Source organism: Columba livia, chromosome 1 (assembly GCF_036013475.1).
Source record: "Columba livia isolate bColLiv1 breed racing homer chromosome 1, bColLiv1.pat.W.v2, whole genome shotgun sequence".
NCBI lineage: Eukaryota > Metazoa > Chordata > Aves > Columbiformes > Columbidae > Columba > Columba livia.
Genome location: NC_088602.1, coordinates 163,622,528 through 163,644,975, shown reverse-complemented (window position 1 = coordinate 163,644,975; position 22,448 = coordinate 163,622,528). Strand labels below are relative to the sequence as shown.

The following is a 22,448-nucleotide window of genomic DNA, read 5'->3' as shown; positions in this document are numbered from 1 at the left end:
ATTAATAGCTAGAAAGAGCTGTTTAATTTCTAAACTAATAATTAATGACAAAGGCAATTTCTAAATATTATGTTTATAAAGCCTATTTTGTTGTTGGTGAATGTGCTGTTCATGGGTAGATTTTTGTGTCTCTCGAGAACATGCTCTCATCATTTAGTCTCTTAAGAAAAAGGCAAAGAAAGCTGTTGTTGACGTGTATTTCCTAAGTTCCGGATAAAGGTTGTACTCCTTCATTCTTTTTGACAGGAAGAAACAAAAAAGCTGAGAAAAGAACTAGAAAACTTCAACCCTTCTTTTTTTGAAGAAATTGAGGATCTCAAATATAACTACAATGAAGAAGTAAAAAAAAATATTATCTTAGAAGAGAGATTAAAGCAGCTTTCTGAAGAGTTTGGCATTCAAGGGGATAGTCCAGGCAACGTTTCTGTTGATTAGGCCTGTGTTTAGTATCCTCACTATCGATACAGAAAATAAATGCCAGGGCAGTTACATAATACTGATTTATTTGTCTGTTTTTGTCTTGGAATGTAACAAGTCTACTGAAGTTACAATAGTTTGGCACACACCTAAGAATGCAGAATTGGATTAGTCAACAGACTATAGTCAGTATTTACACACACCAGTCAAAATACAAATGAGTGTAAGCTCTCCCAAGTCCTTTGCAATTTGGGTCATCCACAGGTGTCACATGAAGCTGAAAACTTGAACTTACCCTAAAAGTTGATAAACTCTTAAAATGTGCTAAGTATACTAAGTTCCAGATTGAGAAGTAGATGAAATTTGTTCTTGCCATCTTGTGCTATCATACCTCCTAACTATGAACTTGGGCTCAGCATGCTGGATGTCTGTTCTTACAGCCCTGGTTATTTTTACCTCAATTTTAGAAAATCCAAGAACAAGAACTGAAAATAAATTTATAGTATTTCAGCCAAACTAATGTTATTTTTTGTAGATAAATGATTTTTCATTTTGTATATTTTATATAGCTGGATGTATACTTTTATAGTACAGATAAAATAAAGCCAACTCAAATGATCATGAAGTCTCATGTTTATTTATATGCCGTCTTACTTAATATGCCCTTGTTGCAGTTTCCTAATTGAGATGCAGTCTGAAAATGGCTATTATTAAGCCAAGTCACATTTATCCTCTCTAATTACTAAGGATCTCCAAAATAAAACTAGTATACTTTCTATTTACTCTTTTTGTCCCAAAATAGTGGAAGCAACTGTAGGATATAGCTTAATTAGGTTTTCAAGTAACAGCATAATACTGCAGCTTACCACTTAAATAATACAGTGAAAAGTTTACCCCAAAAGAAATTGTTACAACTTGTAAAAACCCCACAAAATTTCAGGGCTAAATCTGGTCCCACCTGAAATAATACATCCTTTACTGTGAAGAAACAACTAGAAACAAATCTGAATCCTACATACAACAGTGTCATAATAACTATATAAATATAAGTAGGTCCAACCTATGGAAGTGTTACAGTTGACTGCATTCACTAGCTAAGCTATTAGGACCAGCCAGTGTTAGACAACATACTTCTTACACTTAATTAAAACAGTTTCCAGAATGGGTTCAAAAGTTAACAATTTTTTAGAACTGAAAATAAACATGCTGAAAGCTAAGATCTGTGATCCACATCTCAGATCTCTTGTTACATAAAATCAGTCATTTAGGAAAAATTTAAAATAATATAGTACCAAGGCTGCTGCCAAAGCTAGAAGATTATTTGTAGAGTTCTGTGGTAGACACAAGTAAAAGGAATGCACCACATGTGACAACAATTAACTTAAAAGAGAAAAATCATTACACATCAAACTTGATATCTTTGAGTCTGTCAAATCTTTGACCATCCAAGTTCGAAAAGTGGTGAAACAAACTCTTTGGTTCAAAGTCACAGTCATATTTAGTTCTGTTGAAAGAAATTACAACAGGCTGAGAACTCAGGTATGTCTCCGCAAGTGGCCAGGGTAAACCAAGATGATGACGATGGAGCTAAAACAGAAATAAGACCAGTTTAGAGCTTTTGATAGTAGCAGCCCAACAGTTCCCAGCTTCTGGGGTATGGGTATTAGTGCTTTAATTCCGTGATCCTTGGCATTAGGGCACTTATAACCATCAATCAGTTTTCTGAATGAGTAATAACAGAGCACAAAATGCAAACTAGAACTAAGGTGTCCATCACAGCTTCAGAAATACATGCTAATTATCAAAACTCCCATTCTTACTAATAATACTTTTCTATAAGTAAACATTACAGTAAATGAATTTTTAAAATAAAAGAACTAAGCTTTAAAATGTTGAGTCACTCCTATACAGAGAGTCAAGTAAATATTATGTTCTTAATTACTTCAAGTTATTAGCATAATGTACATAATGAAAAAGTTTAACATTACCATTGTAGTGATTCACTGGGTTGACTAATTCTACCTTCACCTGATTTGCTACAAGAACATTTACTACTAAAGAATTTGGAAAACAAATACCTCACAATACTTCATGTATTATGAATTATTATAGTACTTCCCACATTTCAATTTATATACTTACCTTGATTAAACACCCATCATGACAGTGCCACACAATTCCTTCAACTTTACCCTCACTGCAGCCTTCAAACCAAGACAGTATGTCATTTTGTTTCAAAGCAGGTGGATTCTTTAATTCAAATGCTCCGTGTGGTACAAGAAGGTGTACAGGCTGCTTCTTGCTTCCTAATCCTATGTTAAAACAAAGAAAAATCTTCCTGCTAGTTATGTGTGATAACTTAAGATTCTCCTCACTTCTGTTATTACAGCTATCTTAGAAGCACTCTATAACAGTAGACTTCTATTAGATGTTACAACATTGTCCTGCCCTTAGGAGAACATCTAAATATACTTTTAAGTATCAAATGTAACGGTCTCCTCCTCACATAACTTTTTATTTATATAAAATAAACATGACACTGAGATTTATACAGCTGCCTGCTTTGCCCTTGTGGTCACCTGCTCAGTAACCATAAAGGTAATAGCTAAATTCTTCCTCAAAATGTGGCATATTTTCTTGTGAATATGGATTAATACTTAAGCTAGGCTGTTAACAACTGCATTGTGTCTTCAGTAACTGTTCAATATCTTCATCTAAGAATACAGCTATTAAAGTTTTTTGTTGCAGTTCATTTACATTCTGCAAAAATGCTTAGACCAGGTACTACTATTTTTCCTGTCCATCCTTGCAAGTTCTCCTAACAGCAAAGCTCAGAAGTTAGAACTCACGTGTGTTCATACCTAATTATTTTTTGTTATAGGCTTTCAAAGGGAGAAGTCACAACCAAAATTTAGGTGAAATTACATTTCCTATAAAAATACTCATACTAATAGATAATTTTAAAATTGCAACTTATTAACAGTAATATGTAAAGCAATTTTTCCAGTCAGAATATTTTTTGAAAGACTAAAACAAAGCATTTTTATAGTAACTCCTAAAGCACATGCAGGTGGAAAGAGGTTTGATAGACATAAATAGCCTCATGACAACTCAATGACAACTGAGGTGAGTATTTTTGGTTGAGCTTTCTTTGAGCCAGCCCTTTCTCATTTCTAAAATTGTTACATTGCTACCTTAGAACTTTTTTAAAAAACTTATCGAAAGAAAATACATAGTTTTCACTCAAAAATTCCACTAAATAAAAAAGTATTTAAGAACAGACCATACAGACTTACCATAAGGATTTGCATTAATATTAGTCCCAATAAGCTCCAATGTTTGTTCTAAAATTTCTGATAGTGGCACTGGACTGATTTCCAGAAGCCCTGGGTCAGCATGGTGTTTCAATACCAGTGCTATTTCAGCCTCATAATTTATAACAGATGAATGCCAGCAATACTGCTTACTATTCTTCTCCACAGGCACCCAACCTATGAGAAAACATTGCATTTTACCGAAGTAAACATCTGAAGTTATCACATGCATACTAGAAGGGTACATGCATTAAAAAAAAAAAAAAAAAAAAGGCAAACCCCACAAAACTAAAAACACACAAAAAACCCCCCATAACACAATTAACTACAAGCAGAAAGTAACAAGAAAAACTGTCGTATCTCAGAGAAATGTCAGAGGAATGTAAATGTGACAACTATGCCTTCAGCTGAAGCCTGGAAATCTGTGCAGCAAACTGCAATTATTTTCAATGTGTCAAAAGAACAAAACCTTTCTGGATAGTGAATGACATTCCAATTGTTTTCTGAATATGTTAACTACTACTTTTAACTCTGAAACTAATACTAATTCATTTCAACAATGGATTGCCGCCCCCGTTTTATCTGTGCTGCATCATAGGTACCTGGCATATGTCCATTTTCATCAGGCAAAGGATTGCCATTAGAGAACTCTATGTCCTTTGCTGGAATCCAGGTATCTGGAACAGGCTTGAAATCCTCTTCAATATTCCAAACAAATTCTAGACATACAAATGTAGTAGGTTTTGGCAAACTGTTAGTCAATTTTACATTTTGATCATCTTCCAATGCAAGTATTAGAACACCGTTGATCTAGACCTTGTTTTACAGACAGTAGTCCCTGCTATTTTGTACAAGCACCAACATCTGGCACACTTAAGCAGTCTAGAATTAGGAGGGTTTAAAGAAGCACAGTAGCCTTTAAGTAGTTTAAAAGTTCAAAACTAAACAAGATCAACAAATAGCTATCCCACTAGCCAATATTATATTTAAACTACAGCAAGAGAGAATAGAATACAACACAACACAACACAATATTTCAGCTAGAAGGGATGATCACTGAGTTCAACTGCCTGACCAATTCAGGACTGACCCAAGAGTTAAAGCATGGTATTAAGGGCATTGTTCAAATGCCTCTTAAACACTGAGAGGCACCGATCACCTCATTACGTAGCCTGTTCCTGTGTTTGACCACCCTCTCAGTAAAAAAAATGCTTCCTAATGTCTGGTCTGAAGCTCCCCTGGTGCAGCTTTGAACCATTCCCGTAAGTCCTGTCACTGAATAGCAGGGAGAAGAGATCAGCACCTCCCTCTCCACCTCCTCTCCTCAGGAAGCTGTAGAGAGCAATGAGGTCACCCCTCAGACTCCTCTTCTCCAAACTGGACAAATTCAGTATCCTCAGCCACTCCTCACGGGACATTCCTTCCAGCCGTTTCACCAAATTTGTTGCCCTCCTCTGGATGCATTCAAGTACCTTCACATCTTTCTTCCATTGTGGGACCCAGCACTGCACACAGAGCTCAAGGTAAGGCTGCACCAACACTGAATATAGTGGGATAATCACCTCTTCTGACCTTCTGGCTCTGCTGTGTTTGATGCACTCAGGATGCGGTTTGCCCTCTGGGCTGCCAGGACACACAGTGCTGGCTCATGTTGAGCTGCTGTCAACCAGCCCACCCAGATCCCTTTTTGCAGGGCTGCTTGATCACCAGCCACTCCTCTCCCAATTCGTACTTGTGCCTGGCATTACCCTGCCCTAGGTGCAGAATCTGGAACAGTGACTCATCTCCAGCCTCAGTTCCTAGAACATTTATGGAGAAGGTTATACTGGGTACTGTTGAAAGGCACATCAAGAATAATGCAATCATCGGATAATCAAGATTGGTCCTACCATACTATCGACTAGCTCCTCCAGTACTCTGGGATGAATTTCATCAGGCCTCATGGCCTTGTGAGCATTCAGTTGATACAGTTGGTCCCTTACAATTTCAGCATCCAGAAATAGAAAGTCACTGTTCCAACACTCATGGTCCTCCGGCTCAGAAGTCTGGGCACCCCAAGGTCTATCAGTATTATTAAATAATGAGGCAAAAAAGACATTGACTGTCTCTGCTTTTTCTTCATCCCTATTAGTCAGATGACCATCTTTGACAATATCAGTCCAATGTTTTCTTTAGACCTCCTCTTGCTATTAATACACTTAAAAAAGGCCTTCTTGTTATCTGAAAAAACACTGGCCAGTTTCAACTCTACTTGAGCTTTGGCATTTCATGTCTTCCTGTTGCATATAAAAAGCACAGCTCTATAGTCCTCTTGGAAAGCCTGATCTCGCTTCCAGAGATCATATAAGTTATTTTTCCTCTTGAGCTTCACAACGGTGTTCAGCCAAGCTGGTCTTCTGCCTCACTTGCTTGACTTAAAGCACAGTGGAATGTCCTGCTCCTGTGTTTCTAAAGGGTGATTCTTAAAGACTGGCCAACACCCATGGACTCCGAAGCCCTCAAAAGCAGATTCCCAGGATACTCTGCTAAACAGCTCCCTGAATAGCTTAAAGTTTGCTCTCCTCAAGCATCTTCACTTAAACCATACTTCCAACCAAAATGATTCTGTGATGCTAAACACATCACCGCTCACTGTACAGCCTGTACAATGAAACTCTCCCATACATCCACAGCAACACCTCCACCTCGCCTGCCCTGCCTATGCCTCCTGAAGTGCTGTAGTCATTCATCCCAGCACTCCAATCATGGGACTCATTCCACCAAGTCTCACTTAGCACCAATGGTATTGTAGTTCTGGGACTAACGCTTCCAGTTCATCCTGTTTGTTTCTCATACTGTGCACCTTGGCATACAAGCAGTTCAGACACGCCCCTGAGCCATTCGTGCTCCTAGGAGCAGCGTCAATGCTCCCACTGCCACTATCACCCTTCAGCAATGTCATGCCAACCCTTGGCTTACCTACTGCAATCTTCTTGGTATCCCCTTCCCACACTGATTCTACCTTAAAGCTCTCATAAATTAAAGGTGAGAGTGACATTTAAAAAGTTGGAGCAGGACCACTGACATTTCCAGTGTTATACTAGATGTGTTTTTCCAACTGGATAACTTACATTCCCAAAAAGAAGGAAAGAAATCTTCACTAACCTTTGCAATCTTCCAACGAATACAGGAATCGTTTAAACCTTTTTTCAGCTTGTTTGTTGGGTTTTCGGTCCAGCCTGGCCCATAGATATGGTCGCCCTAGAGTTTCCAGAGGGATAAAACCAGCAGTTTACTGAGGTAACCACACCCTGCAGAGTGCTAAATTCAGCTACATCAAAGGCAAGATAAGAATCCTTATTTGTCACTAGAGAAATTTTATATTGAAAGACATCATTTAAATTTATAAATTAACTACTGTATATAAATCTAAAAATCTATTTGTAGAATAATTCCTAGTTTAACAGTTTTTCTCCCAACGTCCATCCTTTTACTCTTTCCAAAGGATATTAGACACTCTTTATTATATAAACTCTAGTGTGCAAGGATGACTTGCTAATAGGAAATTTTAAAACTGGCGTAGTTCCTTGATTAGCATCTTCACTTAAACCATACTTCATGCATTTTAGAGAGTAAAATCTGTAAAAAATTCATAAACACCTACTATGTTTACAATAACGATTACTTTGTGGTCAAGATGTTTAATGACAGTTAAATTCACAACAGCTGTAACCCAATAAATCATACAACAGAAGTGAATACCAAGTAAAACAAGGCTTCTAGTCAGCACGAGAAATCTGCATATGGATCTTCCTGATTACCTTTATAGGTAGTTACATAACAGCAGGTTCCGTCCACCTTTTCAGTAGGAATTGCATTGTATATATCTGCCTCTAACGCCTTCCCAGTTATAGTTTCAGTTGCCAAAACTTTAAATGGCTGAAAAGAAGACAGGTATTTTAAACCCTCATCATGGCTGTGATACTGCCTTGTTCTCACACGGATCCTTGTTCCTTACAGCTGGCCTCTGCAAATCCACTATTATACATTATATTACTGATTTCTGATCCTATCAAAATACACCATTGTTTCCTCAAAACATGACAGTTGGGCAAATGCTCTAAGACAAAAGAACAAAGTCAATCTATTTGCAAACTCTCTCCCTCTTCTCCATTCTTGATTAGTATTTAGAGATGACTTTGCCTTCCACTTTACACAGTGTTTATAAACAAGAAGGGTTCCAGTCAAACACTACAATGTTTTGAGAGGTGCCTTTCTGTATTACTATGGCAAGAAAAATTCATCATGAGCAGCTGCTCCAAGCTTGCACTTCGGAGATTAAAGTCAATGGCACTATGTTAGTGCAATACACAGACCAGGGGAATGTAAGGTGGCAAAAGCATCCTGGTGTTAAATATTTAGCATCAGTGCTGTCAATTAAACACTTTCCTGATTACAAAAAGCAAAGAAATAAGTGGCCTGGAGATGTGAAATAAATATAAATATCCAGCCACAACTAGTCCAAGATTCCAGGAGTACTTCCATAGACTTCTATAACAGTGTCACCACAAACATATAATCAGTTGTGTTTGGATTCAAATATATTCCTGTACAGTCATCACCCCTCTGTCCTCTCTCCCCAGTCAATTTTGACCTTGAAGTTGGTCACTGCCTCTACCTGCTAGCAAATCACAAAACAAGTCCTTCTTTTACAAAAGTCTCAAAACATAACTTGGAAATAATGAGAACATTCTCAATGCTTTCATTAAATTATCTGGCTGTTTCATACCTTGGAAATAAGATTTGTGACCATAACATACAGTATATATGAGGATCTTATGAAGATTGCATGAAAATTTTCAGCAGAGTAAGAAAACATATCCATTGGTTTTCCCACCACCACCATCCTTTGGCTCTAGAAGTCATAACCCCTTCTACTATGCTTGCTGCACTCTGAAAACCACGAAAAGATAGTGTTTGCCAGTTCCAGATCTAATCCAAAAATTGGTGTTTTCTACATGAAGGAACAACAATGTAGAGTGGTACACTTACATCACCATTATTGAGATAGTGCTGGTACTCAAAGTTGAACAGTTAACTTACTGATGTTCCGGCAATCACTTCAGCACTTCCATCCAAAAGTCAAACAACAATGGGAGAAAGTCAACTCTATGGATTCAAGCTCACTGTGCAGCCAACAGACAGCAGTAGGTGCTGCTACTAAAACTGGGAAACACGAGTTGAAGAACTACAGCAGACAGGTGAATGACACCCTGATCTGCCCCAACACTGCCTGTTACATCTTGGGAAGAATTAACTTTGATTGGGCTCCATTACTTTCACCTCACTATGTACTCCATGTCTTATAGCCTTGAATGAATTCTTCCATCATAAGCCAAACGCTCCCAGTGCAGACATGTTGGAGCAGCCTCGTTCCTACCATGACTGTACCCACACTTAGAAAAGGCAAACTCAACATCAAGGTGAACACCTGGATGCACTTAACAAGAAAAAGGTGGGACACACCTGAAAGAACTCCCAAACGCTATTTATTTCTCGCACTTAAGGCGGGGAGACACACACAAATACGGAAACCCCTACCCCACGTTTTGGTCACGCTCTGCAGCCAAAGTTCCCGCCACTCGCTGTCCCTCTCCCCGCACCACAGCCGGGCGGCTCTGACACGGCCGGTGCCGCTGCCTGTCCACCCCGCTCCGCCCCGCCGTGCGGCGCCGCTCCCCGCGGCCCAGAGACACCCCCTGGGTCTGGGCCCAACCACGGCCTCGGCCCCGCCGGCCTCCTCCCGGCCCCGTTCCGCCTCGGCCACCTGGCGCTCCCGCTTGGCCGACGGCTCCTCCTTCACCTCTGTCACGAACACACACGGCACCTTCCGCTGCACCGCGCCCCGCCGCCTCATGGCCCCGGCCACCCGAGCCCGCCCGCTCCCAACGCCGGACCAGCGCCGGGCGGAACTGCGGCTGCACCGCCCCGCGCTGCGCCACGGGAAATGGAGTCCGGGACCGCCCGCCCGCCAGGAGCCCCGCGACGCACCCGAGCGCTGGGGAGGGCGGCGCAGGAGAGAACGGGGCGGGCGCGCTCGCCTTGGGGCACCCTCCCAGCAGCTGTCAGCGAGGCGGGGGCATCCCCTCTTGGAGGCGCCCAGTCCGGCCGCGGGCCTGGGGCAGCTCCAGGGCTCCAGGCACCGTTCTCTCTCCAGCGCGGCTCCCGCTGTGTCAGGGCCGCCCCGCCCGCCTGTTTTCGGCTCCGGGCTGAGGCAGCGCGCGGTGGCCGTGCCGTTGGTGCCGTTGGCCCGGCAGCCGTTCCTCGGGCTGTTCCCTGCTTGCCCGGGTGCTGCACGCATGGCTGGGGCAGGGATGCCCGGGCCCCAGGGCGTGGGGAACTCTGTGTTGGTTTTGCCCACATCAGCACAGGGGCCTACGGGTGGTTCATGGGCTCTGCTGCTCGGGATAAACCTTTGAAGCTGTGGTGGGTTGACCCTGGCTGGACAGCAGGTGCCCACCAAAGCTGCTCTGTCACTCCCCTCCTCATCTGGGCAGGGGAGAGAAGATAACGATGGGTAAAGATTAAGGACAAGGAGAGACCCCTCATCCGTTACTGTCATGGGCAAAACAGACTTGACTCGTGGAAATTTGTTTAATTTATTACCAATCAAATCTGAGTGGAGCAATGAGAAATAAAACCTAAATCTTAAACCACCTTCCCAACACCCCTCCTTTCTTTCTGTGCTCAAGTTCACTCCTGGATTTCCTCTACCTCTTCTGTCCGAGCCGCACAGGGGAAGAGGGAATGGGGGTTATGGTCAGTTCTTCATAGGCTGATGGGCACAGCCTTGGCCAGCGATGGGTCCATCTTGTAGCCAGCTGGCACTGGCTCTAGTGGACATGGGGGAAGCTTCTAGCAGCTTCTCACAGAATCCTCCCCTGCCACCCTACCTGCTTCAAAAACCTTGGTGTACAAACCCAATACAGAATTAGTTCTTCCTGAGCTTACCACCTTAAGCTTACCTCAGCCAGCCACAGCCATGTATCTACAAAGAGCCCCTGTTTCCACAGTTTTGACAACATTAACGCTTTTTCATATGGCTGCGCAGGCCACTGACAGTTCAGTATTCATGGGCCACATCTACGAAGCCTCAACAACGAAGAAGATGAAGAGGATGATGAAGAGAAAGAGAACTATACAACTGATATCTCGTGCTAAAAATTTAATTCCTAAACGTGTTTCTGAAAGAGCATATAGATTTATTCTAGTCAATAATGTACAAATATTTCTGTATATCTATTTTGACAACAGAGCCAAGAAGACATGGAAGTGAATAGAAAACAAGAACGATAGGTAGAGCGGAGAATGGGATGAAGCGAGTGGTTGAAATTACAAAGTCTAAAGTGAAAGAACATGCACCAATGTTTCAGAAGTGACAAAAATGGAAATTAGAAAAGTATGTTCTGTGCCGCTGCCTGTCCACCCCACTCCACCCCGCCGTGCAGCGCCGCTCCCTGTGGCCCGGCAACTCCCCCTGGGCCAGGCCAGGGTGGGACAGGACAGGGTGGGCACGGTGGCCTCTCCCCAGCAGCCGTCCCCATGTCCTGGGGTAACAGTTCACCTCAGCATTGCCCAGGACTGAAACTTCATTTCCTCCCATAGGTATCTTTGGTTCTGAGCCAGCCCAGGACATGAATGGGAATAGGGGGGTTAATTTGGGACACAATTGGATGCTGCTCTTTCTGCCTTAGAGCTGGCAGTAGACACCACAGAAGTAAGAAAAAGCAAGTAATCCCAACCATGTCAGCAGTGAACAGCCAACAGTGTTCTAGAATAACAGGAGCAGCAAGTGTCCCCATCAAAAGAAAGAGCTACATCAAGAAAAATGTTGGATTTTGCTTAAAAAATAGTCAAAGAATAAGGTTTGTCTTTGCACTATCAAAGGTTTGTTTCTCAGGCCGCAGTTGCTACAGCAAGAGGTTGGGTATAATTGAAGCCCCGACAAATAGGTTTGTTCAATTTTTCATTAAAGGAACGCTGGAATGGGAGACTCTGAAACGGTCCCATTTTCTGGGATTTGCACTCAAGCAATGGAGATGAAGGAAGATGTTCAAGCTGGACATGTCTCCTGGCGCCATGATGTTGACATCAGGAGCTGGAGGAGCAGTTGGAACTTTTGAAACGTAACATTCTATACTGGCTGGCAACTGCCTTGTCCGTTTGGCCAGGCTGCACAAGGACCGGCTCCTTCGTGCGAACACCTTTTGCTGCGAATTGGCATGCTAAAAATGTCCGCAAAAGGGAATGCCAGTCATTTCCACTGTACCCCCTGCACACAGGTAAGTGCTGTAGATCTTAGGGTGCTTTGGATCCTTGATTTCTTGATACAGCCGTGTTGACAGGGAGGTCTGTTACGTAAGTGTAGAAGCTGATAGGTCACTGTGTCTGGGTCATAGCCACATCTGTAGATGAAATATCGGATTTTTGTATGTGGTGAGAAGAGCCAATGATCTTCTGAACCATGGACAATTTTTTGTTTTGCATCCATGTCAGCAATGGGGATTTAGGCGTTAATGTCTTGGAGATGGGCTTTGGCTCCAGACCCAGCGAGTCTCAGGGGACAGCCCGGTTGAACTGACTACAGTCCAAACGTGCCTAGTTTTGGAGATGCTGCTCTTAGGCACAGATGTTAACATCTCAATCTGGGTGAAATTTCCTTTAAAATATCACATAGACTCTCATTAAGAATTGAATTGGATAACCAGACACGATCCTAAAATCTGTACTCTTTAATAAGACAGAGATACAGAAAAACAATTTTAAGTAGCGCTAACAAGAGTGACTCTCATGAAAGCACTATTTCTGCAATATTATGTGGTCTTTTTAGCTGGTGAAATTTTGACCAATAGAGGGTCAAATAATTATCAAATAATTAACAAGTCCATTAAGTCCATGTAGACATGCTCTTTACTGTTTTGGATGTGATTGGGTTTTTTTTGTTGGTTTGGTTTGGTTTGGCTTTGTTTGTTTTGTTGTTGTTTGTTTGTTTGGCGGGGGGGGAGCAGGTTTTTTTCTTTTCTCCATTAGGCTTTTGTTTGTCATCTCTACAAGCAGCTGGGAGATGGTGTGAGCTGTATTAATGACAGTATTCTCAGAACATCAACTCCCAAACTTATTCAGTTTTCGCTGAGAATCTTTCTGGGTTGGGTTTCCCACTGCTTATTTCCCATGGACCCATGTACATTTAGTAACAGAGTAAAATGTAAGATTTGCACTTGTACAGCCACTTTCATTTGGGATTGACCTGATTATCCCATTCTGGGGGAAAGGAAACTCAGCCGCATGTCAGTTAAGTAACTGACAGATTCTTTTTCTTCCCAGCATCTCCTGAAAGGTCTGCAGTACAGAATATGGTCCCACAAAATCTTGGTCATATGTTCACAGCAGTAGACAGTGTACTGCTCTGTTTAGTTTATTTTTATTGTTCTGTTTACAATAAATGACAACTCTTTTTCTCCTGCAGCAGAAGAAGTACAGCCACGTTGCCTGTTTCTGGGAAAAACAACCCTCAGGCTGTGTGAGAATCAATTGTGCTTTCCATCATAGCAAACCTCGAAATATAAATGGACTTTTTCTGCCACCTAGTACTAGTGAGTAAAAATAGTTTCTCTACTGTTTGTCCATTAGTGTAAGCAAATACACGAGAATGTCCCTGCAGTGCTCAGTAATTGCTATGAAGGCCCAAAATGTACCATGGTAAATCAATTGGGTAGGATCTGCTACCCCAGCAAGTTCAAGGCAAAGAAATTAATTGTATTGGCATTTGAACAAGGTTGCCATATGAATTTCTAACTGTCATGTTACGGATGTTTCTCCCAGTCCCATGAAAGGGATTAGCAAGAGCTATGGAGTATAAATATAGCAGTAATAGTTTGCAAGGCTGTACAATATCTGAAAATCAGATTATTTATAGAAAATTTAAAAAACCCCACCATTACAATATGTGGGGTTTTTTTCTCATTCCTTTCTAAGAGGATCTGTTGGCTTCCAGGAGTCCTGTTAGACAGCTGGAACCTGGAGCAGAGAAAGTGTCCAGGGCAGGGAACCAAGACAGGTGTCAGAAATCAGGCAGAAGCTGGAGTCAGCATGACTTTTCATAGGTGCATGAGCAAGGGGACTAAACCAGAGCTGTTCACGTCCTATCTGGGTGTGTTGAGCCACCCAACCCCAGAGGAGCAAGGCAAGAACTTGCGTGCTGTTTCCGTGAGTGCCCCAAATGCACATCTTCCTCTTATTTCTTTAGAACTGGAAACCATGTCCAACTTCAGTATTTTTTAATACAATGGACAGAATCCTGATTTTGTCTCTAGGTGCAGATTGGTCAGCTGGTACAATGTCAATAATACCACAGTTTTTCATTATTTTTATTTCAGGCAGATTTATTTCCTGGCTCTCAGAAAATGCTATCCCAGTTCTGAGAGTGTTTTCTGAAAACATTATAGGCAGCTATTGATTCCTAAGGAAAAGAATGCCTTTTCTGATTTTCTTCCGTTATAAGTGTAAATTAGTTTCATGAACTAGATTTTTTTTCTCAAAAATGTACATTTTTTACTTTGTAAAGAGATTGTGTTTCTGAAAATTTGGATAGAAAAAAATGTCTGCAAGCTGAAAATGGGTAATCCAGTGTTTAGCATTGCTAAATTCACCAAAGGTAGGTGCCATGGGGAGTGCTACAGGTCTGCCTGTTATTCAGCATACTTAAAATATGTTCACAGCTGGGGTCCAAAACTCACGTCCTCATTTCAGCACAGGTACAACTGCTTACATGTTTCCCGACGTTGTAGATATCCTGAAACACATTGGAAGAAAGAAGGATACTGACTGAAATTAGCGTATCCACCAGCTGGAAGAGATATCCAGCCTTCTCTACACATCATCAAATGATCAAAATGTTCCTCTTTTCACAAGGCTTTATTCCTCATCTTTTCTGTCAGAGGACTTACAAGACGTGTTTTTTCATGTTTTCTGTTGGTGCAAGATGCTCTTTTGCCAACCCTGGCAAAATAGTTTTACCATAAGGTGGAACATGCCTATGTAATGATGCCTTCCATATAATAAAGATTTCAAAGCTATACCTGCTGGTCTGAACCTGGATTTGATATTTTAGTTCCTCCTAATAAGGAAATATTATGTTCTCTTCTGCAGATGTGCCATTGCTACAGGGTAGCCAAGAAAGGACTGTGCATCCAGCCCATCATCAAGAATCCCTCCGAAATCAAGAGAATATTTTCCTACCAGTTCATGCTCCACTGATTATAAGCCTCAAGAAAGAAGAGGAAGATGAAGAGGACGATGAAGATATAGAGAACTGTAAATAGGGTTTTTTGTCTTTTACAAAGACGTAGAGTAGGGTATTTTTCTGCACTTCACAACTGATTTGTTATAATAACCATTACCTGTTTAGAAAATAGCTGTAGACAAGTTTTTGAAATAGTCTCCAGCTAATCTCCAATATCTTGGAGCCAGTAGTCACCAGATGTGAGGCATCGTTCTAACTCCTGTGAAATACCTATCTGTATATTTCAATAGCAGTATCATCCACATACCCCCTTTTCATTAAATAGCGTTTAAAATGTGATCCACAAATTCAGGTGGCCATCAAATACTTATCAAACCTTGTCTAAATTTGGGGACATGATTCACTAGATGAACTGAAGGTCTATGCATATTTATAAATATTTGTTTTGGTTTTGTATTTTTTAAATGTAGTTAAACCGCTGACTGTATCTCACTTAGATGACATTCCTGACGGTATTTGATTATTAAGACTGTTGAAGGTCTTTATCTATAGACACCTAGTAATCTTTTAAAACTATTTCCTACAGATGTTTCCAACTGGGTGCCTAAGACTGCTGCAGAAATTGAAGAGGAAAGAGCCATAAAGGAAATATGCTATAAAACTGGTAAATATGAAATCAGTCACTCTTTCCTAAAGACCAATGATGCCAATATACTAAGCCTTGGGTTTATTTTCCCTCTTGCGCTGTGTTTAGGAGAGTATTACAGGATCCAGTCCCCTCAGGAACACCAATCAGCACAAACTGTGTCTTCACCTCAGGAAAAGGAGAAATTACACTCGGAAACTACCAAGCGAGACTTGCAGAAAGGTGAGGCTTGCCATCCTCTTGGACAATATGTACCGCTTTTAGGATTACAGTTACAGGGAGAAACTATTAGATACTTGCCCCTCCTCCCCTCTTTTTTAATTTAGTGACAATAAAAGGCAGCATTTCACAAAGAACAGTAAAATACTTCATTAATCCTTCCCCAGATGTTTATACATACATAATGTCACACGTGTGGTGACTACCTGTATCAGATGTACATGGAAAAGGTAGAAACGGGCTGTAAACCCCATGTGTACTTCCTGGAGATATACAACTATTCCATAAATGTAGTCAGATGAGATTCATAAATATAATTCATGGAAAGTGACAAACTAAAGAAGGAACCAAAAATTTATAGCAGGTTCTTTATTTTGGAGCCACAGTTTGTCTTTAAGCTGTGCTTTAGAAATTGTATTAGAGTCCGTGGGAATTCTGGTTCAGTTACTGTAGGCAGGAACCGAACATCTAAGAAAGACAAAGCCTATAAAAAGAGAGGTAAAAGGAAATTGCACTCATCACTATCTCACAGAGGTGGGAGAAAGAGAATGGCAGTGCCATTCCCTGTGCTTACACACAAGCAGCTCACACATTCTTTCTGTTGCCTTTCCAGGTGATGGTAGTAGAATCCCCAGAACATTTATTAATACAAAAAGAGAAGGAGAGATTTCAGGAAGGAGAATACCAGCCGAGCGTATTCCCAGAAGAGATCGTCGATCCTTTGACAATGGAGGTAAATATACTTCAGCTTCAGCTTTTCATTGATTAACGTCTTGTCTTGTGGTAAATAAAATAACTGAATATGCATGCCTTAAACTACAGTAGAACACCCTTGGCTACCAGGTACATTGACAGTGGAGGCGATTCTATTCTAGGAACGTTGAATCTCCCGCCATTCATTGGTATTTCTGCAACGCTGTTTGTCACCATGTCAGCAATGCCCGTTCAGCTGTTAAGACCCTGTGCGGGCCCGTGCTGTGAACGGTATCACTGAAGCGCCTGAGGATTCAAGTAATCCTTTTGTAAGCTGGACTTATTTTTTATGCCACGTTGTTTTAGTTGTTCAGTTTGCAGGACAACCTGTAGCTGCACTGATACAACTGAGACAGAGGCAAAGCATCCCTCATGTGCCAGGGGTGACAAATAAGCACTGGCAGAGAGAAACGTATTAAGGGTTGTGGTTTTGTTGCTGAGTTCTCTTGTAACGACAGGCAGCTCGGGCTCAGAAGTTGTCACCCTGCGCTTTGGAGTCTGTATCCATTGGGTTCCCATGTAGATGTTACACTTTGACTTTGGAAAAGGGTTTGTTCCCCCTGTGACACACACAGACATTACATATGACTTTTCACTCTCAGTTCTTACGAATGTCTATGTGGATTAAAGCCCATGTTTGTCATTTTTAACCGTAAACCCTAAATACAGTATTCATGAAAATGTTCTAATTCCTCATGAGAAGTGTTCTGAGTGAGAACCACTCAAAGCACTTCTACGAGTTCAAAGTGCTGTTGGTCTTTGTCTTTAGAGTCAACTTTGGAGTTTGCTTTTGTCACAATTTCCTGTGTCAAAGGAAATACAGCCACTTTTGCAAACTACAGTGAGCTGGTAAATAAGCAACACTCCAAAGAAATAAGGAAGAATAAATGGATTTCTTAGGAGCCAAGAAGTTCACCTAACACAGTGCCAGGAAAAGGTATTTTGAGAAAACAGTTGGCTTATTCAGTTGCATTTACTAAACTGTTGGATGATCAAGCACTACTTACCTGATTTCTGTTCTTACGGTCAAATATGGGCAATCCACATTTGGACAGGACTCTCCACAAAGTACATTGTTTTCACCTTGTCTTCCATCCTCCAGGCTCCTGCCAAATGTCACGTTTCGAATCACCGCACAACATTTTTAAGTTTGCTTTTTCACTTCTAGGATTTCACACTTCTGACCCCAAAAGAAAACAAACTTACCAATCAAGGGGTCAGAGGAAGGATGATGAAACTGCTTCTTATGTTCCTCGTGGGAGAGCAGCTGGAAGAAAGACTTATTGTGATTCTTCAGAACCTCAAAGATCAACATATGTTTTCTACCGCACTGTCAATGTCAAACAAGAACCAAAGTTCAATGGATCTACAGGTGGGTTTGATTGTAATAGATTCGTGATTATTTTTAATATTGACTATTATTTTACATCTTGGGTAAACAATGACTTTGGTCTTATTCAAAGTTCTGATATTGAGTGAAATGTAGTGTCAATCTCTGTGTTTTTTACTAGTATTATGTTTTCACAATTTTTATGTTGGACAGTAGACTGAACTCATTCTCTTTCCATTCATTCGGGGTGATATTTCAATTCATTTTATTTACACCTTTGAAATATGCTACTGTCCTCTTCAGAGGACGTCCCATGTCGTAACATTGACAAGAGGCTCCAGGTGGGATTCAGAGTCCTGTATCTTTCTTTTTGGCAATGTGTTTCAGATGTAACCATAATTTTACAACTTACGCTTTACTTTTAACCTGCTAATCCAGCTTCTCACAATCTCGTACATCAGTTGGGTTTTATTTTTCTTTCTGCTTTCCTTTCCCACTGTTACTCTGGATAATTCTGTTGTTTTCATCTCTCACTTCATGTAGAAATGCAGTAGTAAATAATTTGAACAGTCAAAAGTTAAGAAAGTGATTTCATCTTGCCAGTTTCAATCATCTCTCTTAAGCTCGGTTGGATCTCCATCTTGAGGTGACTCCCTATCTTCATTTCCAGGAAAAAGAACCACCCTCTGACAGAGTAACCTCTGCCTTTACATGAACACAGTTAAATGAATACCAACATCCCTGCTTCATCTTGGGATAAAAAGTGTTTGGTTCGGTTTGTTGGTTTTGGTTTAGTTGGTTTCTGTTTTCGACCTAAACAGAAAATTATGGAAATGCTTACATGTTGTGTATAAACTGAAAATTGTAGGATTATTTTGCAATTAGTGACTTGAATTAATGGAATTAAGATGAAATTCACATTGAACAAGAGAATAATGTTTTTAACCAAATTTCACAGAAAACAGTCATTAGGCAGCTTACTGTGATGCACAGTCAACTGCCCAGCGCAAAAACATCCCATTGTCTTACATCTAGTGTTTGCACCAGCAGGGATAAAAGAGGAGATTGGATTATGGATTTGTTGAATTGAAAAGCAATTGGTTCCTCTGGGGAGATTTTCAACACAGGAATATTGACTTTGTTCAAGTCACGGGTGTCCGTGGCAGAATCGCCTCATTTGGAAGATGCCGTGAGCCTGAGGAAATGCTGCAAGATTACACGTAATCTATAAAGTACTGGAGAGAAAGTCTATATTTAACACTGGCTTGTATTTCAGAGATGATGTATGATTCACTTGATGCTTTCACTGATCCTTCAACTGACGTAATGTTTAATTCATATGTCACAGGGAGTCTTTCCTGAAACTGTAGCTGAACCTAAGAAACAATGTTTCTGTTTCTTCTACAGACAAATACACTTCAGGATCTTACAATGCACCAACTTGGAGGAAAGGAAATCCACGTGCAAAAATGCTCCCTAAATTTGAAACAACCGTTGAGGTAACTGATAAGACATTTTTACCATTAATTCTTTTTCACAAAAGCAACAGGCCTCTCCCCACCTAGAAGATGTAAAATTGCTCTTAAAGCTTTTGCAGCCAAAACCCACAAGGTTCTAAGCAATGTTGAGTCATCTGAAAGAGCAGGGAAGAGTTTCGCTTGTTTGCAAACATGTAATTTGGACTAACCCGTGATGTTAAATGTTTTACAATATTATTGATAGGAAAGCCAAATACGTACCTGCCTTCAAAGTGAGGAGCTACAACAAGTGGGTTTTGGCTCGTAGCTCTGGACAAAGCACAGCAGAGACCATAGGAGTGTGATCTGTTTGTCTGTGTGATTGCTCGTGAAGTGTCTGCAACAGCTGAACCAAGATCAGCCGAGGTCCAAATTCATAAAAGGACTCGGGCTACAAAACATTCCCCAGATGCCCTAAGGACCATGAATACATTCTACAGCTGTCTTGAAAGCAGACATTACAACCGCTATCTCATATGTTTCTGAAAGAGCATACAGATTTATTCTAGTCAATAACGTACAAATATTTCTGTCTATCTATTTTGACAACAGAGACAAGAAGTGAATGGGAAACAAGAAGCATACGTTAAACGGAGAACTGGATGAAAGAAGTACCTCAAGTTTTTATTTACAGAGATGAAAAAATCTCTATGCAGACCCTTCCCTCAATTTATTCGAAAAATTTTAATGTATAACAGAAGGTTTAATGGCTATGTACCTTAAGTAATAAATTGGTTTTGGTTTTACTGTAAAGCTTTGATACTGTCTCTCACAGCATTCTCCTGGACAAGATGTCCAGCACACAGCTGGATAATCACACAATGCAGTGAGTGGCTGACAGGCCAGGCTCAAAGGGTTCTGGTAAAAGGGGTCATATTGGGTTGGACACCAGTCACTAGTGGGTCCCACAAGCATCCATCTTAGGGCCAGCGCTCTTCAATGTCTTCATAAATGACTTGGACACAGGACTTGAGGGAATCTTTTGCTCCCTGCAAAAAATTGGGAGGAGCTTTTGACCCTGTCAAGGGCAGAGAGGCCCTGCAGAGGGATCTGGACAAATTGAAGAACTGGGCAACCACCAACAACATGAGCTTTAACAATTGCAAGATTTTGCACCTTGGACGCAGCAGTCCTGGCTGTACATAAAGACTGGGTCATGAGATAATGGAGAGGGATCTGTGGGTTCTGGTCAATGGCAAATTGAACATGAACCAGCAGTGTGTCCAAGAGGGCAACCATGTCCTGAGGTGCATCAAGCACAGCATTGCCAGCTGGGCCAGGGAGGTGATTGTCCCACTCTGTTCTGCACTGGTGCGGACTCATCTGGAGCACTGGGTGCAGTTCTGAGAGCCACAGGATAAAAAGGATATAAAGTTATTGGAGGGTGTCCAGAAGAGGTTGGTGAAGGGTTTGTAGAAGAAGCTGAAGGAGGAGGAGCTAAAGTCACTTGGTTTGTTCAGCCTGGAATAGACTAAGAGGAGACCTCATCATGGTCTACAGCTTCCTCACAAGCCGAGGAGGAAGGGCAGGTGCTGATATCTCTGGTGACCAATGACAGAACCCGAGGGAATGGCAGGAAAATGTCCCAGGGGAGGTTTAGGTTGGACATCAGGAAAAGGTTCTTCACCCAGAGGGTGGTGGAGCACTGGAACAGGCTCCCCAGGGAGGTGTCACAGCCCCAGGCCTGACAGTGTTCAACCAGAGACTGAACAACACCCTCAGGCACGTGGTGTGATCTGTGGGGTTGTCACAGGCAGTGGCAGGAGTTGGACTAATGATCCTTGTGGGTCCCTCCCAACTCAGGCCAGTCCATGGTTCTCTGGTCCTACTAAACTGGGAAACAAAGGCTGGAGCTCCAAGTGCCTGCTACATCTTGGCAAGAATTAACTTTGACTGGGCTCCTTTATTGTCATCTGCCTACGTACTCCACATCTTACAGCCTCTAATAAATTCTTCCATCAGAAACCTGATATTCCTTTGAGAAAAAAAAAAAAAAAAGGAAAAGGAAAATAAGAAAAAAAAGAAAAAAGAAAACCTAAAGAAGAAAAAACCTAAAGAAGAGAAAAATCTCATTTTGTCTCTGCAGGACTCACAGGTGGGCCCGGCAAAACGGCTGCACACAGGTTCCCAGAGCAGCCTCGTTCCTGCCACGACTGTACCCGCACTTAGACAAAGCAAACTCAACACCAGGGAGAACACCTGCATGCACTTGGCAGCAAAAGGGACAGACATGAAATGGCCCCCCAACGATCTCTCTCTCTCCCGCATATAAGGTGGAGAGCCTCAGGGAAACCCGTACCAAGTATTTCCGTCAACCTCTGCAGCCAAACCTCCCGCCACTCGCTGTCCCTCTCCCCGCAGCCGGTTCGGGCGGGTCTGACACGGCCGGTGCCGCTGCCTGTCCACCCCGCTCCGCCCCGCCGTGCGGCGCCGCTCCCCGCGGCCCAGCGACTCTCCCGGGGCCCGGCCCCGGCCCCGTTCGCCTCGGCCACCTGGCGCTCCCGCTTGGCCGACGGCTCCTCCTTCACCTCGGTCACGAACACACACGGCACCTTCCGCTGCACCGCGCCGCGCCGCCTCATGGCCCCGGCCACCCGAGCCCGCCCGCTCCCAACGCCGGACCAGCGCCGGGCCGAACTGCGGCTGCACCGCCCCGCGCTGCGCCACGGGAAATGGAGTCCGGGACCGCCCGCCCGCCAGGAGCCCCGCGACGCACCCGAGCGCTGGGGAGGGCGGTGCAGGACAGGATAGGACAGGACAGGACAGGACAGGGTGGGCACGGTGGCCTCTCCCCAGCAGCCGTCCCCATGTCCTGGGGTGACAGTTCACCTCAGCATTGCCCAGGACTGAAACTTCATTTCCTCCCATAGGTATCTTTGGTTCTGAGCCAGCCCAGGACATGAATGGGAATAGGGGGGTTAATTTGGGACACAATGGGATGCTGCTCTTTCTGCCTTAGAGCTGGCAGTAG

General features: G+C 42.3%; 3 protein-coding genes across 18 annotated transcripts in view; 2 read left to right on the top strand and 1 right to left on the bottom strand.

The window, feature by feature from the left end:
• Positions 1-1,036, top strand: part of CEP290 (centrosomal protein 290) — a 52,549-nt gene extending 51,513 nt beyond the window's left edge. For all 11 annotated transcript variants that reach the window (XM_065042051.1, XM_065042015.1, XM_065041993.1 and 8 more), the window contains one exon: positions 247-1,036. In XM_065042051.1, the coding sequence (XP_064898123.1) occupies positions 247-435 (189 nt within the window). In that variant the 3' untranslated portion in view covers positions 436-1,036. The remainder of the gene's footprint in view (positions 1-246) is intronic.
• On the bottom strand, positions 1,033-22,360 carry RLIG1 (RNA 5'-phosphate and 3'-OH ligase 1). 6 transcript variants are annotated; one of them, XM_065042128.1, is made up of 7 exons: positions 21,970-22,095; positions 7,532-7,649; positions 6,876-6,971; positions 4,334-4,450; positions 3,714-3,908; positions 2,560-2,729; positions 1,033-2,004 (listed from the first exon to the last, which is right to left on the bottom strand). In XM_065042128.1, the coding sequence occupies exons 1-7, from the start codon at positions 22,057-22,059 to the stop codon at positions 1,816-1,818; spliced, it is 975 nt and encodes a 324-aa protein (XP_064898200.1). In that variant the 5' UTR covers positions 22,060-22,095; the 3' UTR covers positions 1,033-1,815. The 6 variants fall into 6 exon arrangements, with proteins under 6 accessions (XP_064898200.1, XP_064898216.1, XP_064898171.1 ...); XM_065042144.1 differs by having other exon boundaries at positions 22,006-22,074; XM_065042099.1 differs by lacking the exon at positions 21,970-22,095 and adding an exon at positions 9,762-10,142.
• LOC110363190 (uncharacterized protein C12orf50-like) lies at positions 11,993-19,898 on the top strand. The gene is made up of 10 exons (XM_065049561.1): positions 11,993-12,052; positions 13,237-13,363; positions 14,335-14,424; positions 14,919-15,083; positions 15,599-15,676; positions 15,767-15,880; positions 16,491-16,630; positions 17,089-17,179; positions 17,799-18,002; positions 19,368-19,898. The coding sequence occupies exons 1-10, from the start codon at positions 11,993-11,995 to the stop codon at positions 19,523-19,525; spliced, it is 1,227 nt and encodes a 408-aa protein (XP_064905633.1). The 3' UTR covers positions 19,526-19,898.
• Positions 22,361-22,448: the final 88 nt, after the last annotated feature.